General features: G+C 57.1%; 1 protein-coding gene across 1 annotated transcript; it reads right to left on the bottom strand.

Annotated features, from left to right (window-relative positions):
* Positions 1-1136: 1136 nt before the first annotated feature.
* On the bottom strand, positions 1137-3078 carry Fzd2 (frizzled class receptor 2). The gene has a single exon (XM_059271887.1). It carries the CDS (start codon positions 3053-3055, stop codon positions 1343-1345), a length of 1713 nt encoding a protein of 570 aa, XP_059127870.1. The 5' UTR covers positions 3056-3078; the 3' UTR covers positions 1137-1342.
* Between the last annotated feature and the right edge of the window lie 1463 nt (positions 3079-4541).

Genomic DNA, 4541 nt, shown 5'->3' with positions numbered 1-4541 from the left:
TTTATTTGTGTGCAGGGGGAAGAAACATGTTAGACACATTCTATCACTCTTATGATATAGAATGTCAGCAAACACGCAACCCCATCCCCACAGCCACAAAGAGCCTGCCCAGAGAGGCCTTCTAAAGCGAACTTAACCCAGTAGTTTCTGTTCTTGTTTTCCTGGACAACTTTTTATTTTTTTAAAAGGCCAGTCTTTTGTCAAAAGAAAACTAAAATTCCCACCAGCCCATCCATTCCCCTCCCTCCAACCCAACCATTTTTACTGCTTTTGGAAAAAACCAAAAACAAACAAACAAAACCCCACACATAACACACAACCCAACCCTACAAACTGCTAACCTGGATACCACTGCGGGGAGCAGACTACCGGGAGAGAAAGGGATCGAAGGGCAAAAGGTCCCAGGGTTTGCAAACACAGGTTTCAGAGGCTAGTGGAACCTCTAAAATTCAGAGAAAGAGGGTAGTTCTTAAAATGGTGTGTGTACGGGGCGGGGGGTGTCAAAACACACTTCACAAAGCGTTTTGTGGCCCACTCTGCGCGCGTGGGCCGGAGCTGAAACCACAGAAGGATCTCCGTGCCCGCGGGGGAGTGGGCTGGGGGGGTGGTGGTGGTGGAGGCCATTCCTCCCCACATCTCCGCCCTCTCCCGAAAAGCGGTATGTTTTTCCGCGTCTGCATCTGGATTGGGAGGTTTCCAGATTTCGAGTGAGGGAGACAGAACAAATGAGGAGGGTGAGAGGGGGGTGGGGTGGGGGAGAAGAACGGGAAATAAAATATAACAAAACGAATCCAAGTCTCGTTAAAAAATATCCAACAGCTTCCACAGGCCCCGCGTCGGCGAGGAGGCTTGCAAATTTGGCTTTTATAGAACTTGAGTGGAACTAACTCCCAACTCCTTGAAGCCAACAAAAACAGCGCGCATGCTAGGTGCCTCTCCCAGCAGGCCCAGCCCTGCCAAATCACCAAAAAATTCGAACCAGAGCACAGGGCGGCTTTTAAAAGGGCACTTAGAAAAGACGAGACCTCCTCCCCCACCCCCACCCCATTCTTCAGCCCTGGCGCCCTCGCTGGTCTTTTTTTTTTTTTTTCCCGATTTTCCTTTTAAATATAAAATATATAATTAAATTTACAAAGACTATTTACAGTTTTAATTACAAACCTGGTAGGGGTGTTGGACAGAGTTCTTTTTAAAAAGCGACCTAAAATAAGATGGTTTTTACTGTTCTTTATTTAAAAAAATAAAATAGGAGTCCATAGGGCGCACCCCCTCCCGAGTGAAGGAGGGCACCACGCGGTCCGGCCCTGGGGGAGGGAGGGGGTGCCCACCAGGCGAGGCCGCTTCACACGGTGGTCTCGCCGTGCCGGCTGTTGGTGAGACGCGTGTAAAACTTCCTCCACGAGTGCAGCGTCTTGCCGGACCAGATCCAGAAGCCCGACGTGATGCCCACGATGAGCGTCATGAGGTATTTGATCATGTAGACTGTGAAGTCGGGCGACATGCGCGGCGTGTAGTGGGCCGGGCACGGGATGGCCAGGCTCTTGCAGTGCTGGCTTACCCACGAGCGCTCCCAGTGCTCGCGGAAGGCCTGCTCGTAGAAGTAGCAGGCGATGACGATGGTGGCCGGGACCGTGTAGAGCACCGAGAAGACGCCGATGCGCACCATGAGCCTCTCCAGCTTCTCGGTCTTGGTGCCGTCGTGCTTCATGATGGTGCGGATGCGGAAGAGCGACACGAAGCCGGCCAGCAGGAAGGAGGTGCCGATGAACAGGTACACGAAGAGCGGCGCCAGCACGAAGCCCCGCAGCGGGTCCAGGCTGTTGAGGCCCACGAAGCACACGCCGCTCAGCAGGTCGCCGTCGATCTGGCCCATGGCCAGGATGGTGATGGTTTTGACGGCCGGCACGGCCCAGGCGGCCAGGTGGAAGTACTGCGAATTGGCCTCGATGGCCTCGTGGCCCCACTTCATACCGGCTGCCAGGAACCAGGTGAGGGAGAGAATCACCCACCAGATGGAGCTGGCCATGCTGAAGAAGTACAGCATCATGAAGAGTATAGTGCAGCCCTCTTTCTTGGTTCCCTGCACCACCGTGCGGTAACCGTCCTCAGAGAAGCGCTCATTGCACACCACGCGCTCCTGGAGCACGAAGCCCGCGATGTAGGCCACCGACACCATGGTGTAGCAGCCGGACAGGAAGATGATGGGCCGCTCTGGGTAGCGGAAGCGCTGCATGTCCACTAAGTAGGTGGTGACCGTGAAGAACGTGGAAGCGCAGCACAGCACCGACCAGGTGAGGATCCAGAGACGGGCAAAACGCGTCTCCTCCTGCGAGAAGAACATGGAGCCGTCGGGCCGTGCGGGCTCGCAGGGCGCTGCACAATCACGCTCACCTAGAAACTTATAGCTGAGATAGGACGGCACCTTGAGGACGCGGGGGCAGTGGAAAGGGTGCTCCAGAGTGGCGTAGCGTGGGGGCACGCCACCGCCGCCAGGGCCGCCCGGGGTGCCACCCGCGCCGGGCTGCAGCCCGGAAGGCGGCGCGGTGGTGAGTAGCGCAGGAGCTCCGTCCTCGGAGTGGTTTTGCCCCACGCAGATCTGCTCCGCGCCATGACGCGGGAAATGCTCGCAGCGGAGGCGCTCGGGCCACTGGAAGCCGAACTTGTTCATGAGCGCCTCGCAGCCTTGGCGCGCTCGCTCGCAGATGGAGCGGCACGGCGGGATGGCCTGCTCCAGCACTGTGCACACCGGAGCGTACATGGAGCACAGGAAGAAGCGCAGCTCGGGCGAGCACTGCACCTTCACCAGCGGGTAGAACTGGTGCACCTCCAGACCCGCGTCCTCCTGGTTCGTGTGGCCAAGAAGGTTGGGCATGATGGTCTGGTTGTAGGCGATGTCCGTGCACAGCGGGATGGAGATGGGCTGGCAGAAGCCGTGGTCCGGGATGGAGATGCCCTTCTCCCCGTGAAACTGGGCCGGCCCGGCGGCTGGCAGCAGCAGCAGTGGCAGCAGCAAGCGGGGCAGGGCGCTGCGGGGCAGGGCGCTGCGGGCCCGCATGCTGGCCGCCGCCCCCCACTCGGCTCCTGGGCTCCCCCCAGCCCCCGCCCCCAACCCCGAGACCGCGCGCCTTCCCGGCGGCGGCCGCCTAGCTGCCCGGCCGCCTCCCGCGCCTCTTTGCAAACTTTGCTCGCGGCCGCAGAGTTGGGGAGGCCGGGCGGGGGAGGGGGCGGCGCACCCGCCTGCTGGCTCGCCGCGGTCCGACTGAGTGGTCGAAGACACCGCGCACAGCTGCCCTCGCTCCTCTTCCTCCTCCTCTAGCCTCTGGGCTTCCCCTCTCCCCACCCTCCTCTACCCAGCGACTCCTTTGTGCCTCCTTCAGCCCTCACCTCGGCCTCTCCGATCCCAATTAGTCGGTTTCAAGGGGGCCCCCGCTGGCGGCCCCGCCCTCTCCTCAGCCCGCCCCCCCTCCAAAGGGATCCTTGAAACCGCCCCGTCGAGCTTTGCACCGTCCCAAAATGTGCTCTCGGCCAATCAGATTTAAACTCGAGGACCAGCCCCGAGGGCTGGATTGGTCGACCACAACATAATGAGATCAGAAACCAGATGCCAAGAAAACTCTACCCCCCTCCCTTGGCTTTTTTTAAAGAGACAAGCTATTATTATATTAGGGGCTGTTTGCTCAATCCGCGATTTCTTCGGAGTCGCCGAGGCGAGGTCCAGAGACACGTTTTCCCAGGGTGGCGTCCGAACCAGGCGACTCAAGCCTGATCTGTGGTCCTGGAGCCCAGGCGCTCTCGGGTACACAAGCTCTTTGCTCCTGTCGTCCCCGCTCCTCAACCCCGCCTCCCTTTTCCAATGCCGTTTATAAAATCAAGTGAGAAAAAAAAAATCCCAGGTTAAAAAATATATAAAAATATAAAAATGTGTGTGTTTTAAAAGCTCGTAAGCGAACTTTTAAAACTTTTTTTGCAAAGACTTCTTTGAACTCCTTCTCATACAGTCGTGGTAAAAGTGTAACTCCACCCTAAACAAGGACCCCTAGAAGTTTGCCTCGCCCCTCCCCCTTCACACACCCTTAAGTAACCCTCTGAAAAATGAGAGCCTGTCTCTTTAAGGGGCTCTTAAAGGGGCCGGGACTCCGGGGTGTAATTGCCCCATAGCGAGCACAAAGGAGCCCATTATGGTTCTTTGTGTTCCGTGGCACCTCAAAGTGAGAAAATTCAGGAACTCAGAGGCCAGGCTGCAGGGCTAGGGCAGGGGTGGGGGGTGAGGTGAAGGAGAAAGGCCCGGAGCTGAGGTTTCAATCCACCCCCCTTCCGAGGAAAATCTTAATTATGCAAAGTAAAGTTTAGTTGCCATAAGGAGGAGGTCTTAATAGAAAGTTAATGGCGGGGGTGATGGGCAGTTTTGAGGGAATAAACCGCTCTCTTAGGTCTGACGAATGTTTTGGGGAATTTGCCTTCTCCCTCCCCATCCCTGCCCCGCCTCCTAAAGGCTTCCAGATTTGATCTCCCGGGAGAAAAGGGAGTTTTACCCAAACTTT

Source organism: Peromyscus eremicus, chromosome 8a (assembly GCF_949786415.1).
Source record: "Peromyscus eremicus chromosome 8a, PerEre_H2_v1, whole genome shotgun sequence".
NCBI classification, from domain to species: domain Eukaryota; kingdom Metazoa; phylum Chordata; class Mammalia; order Rodentia; family Cricetidae; genus Peromyscus; species Peromyscus eremicus.
This window is presented reverse-complemented; position numbering and strand designations above follow the sequence as displayed.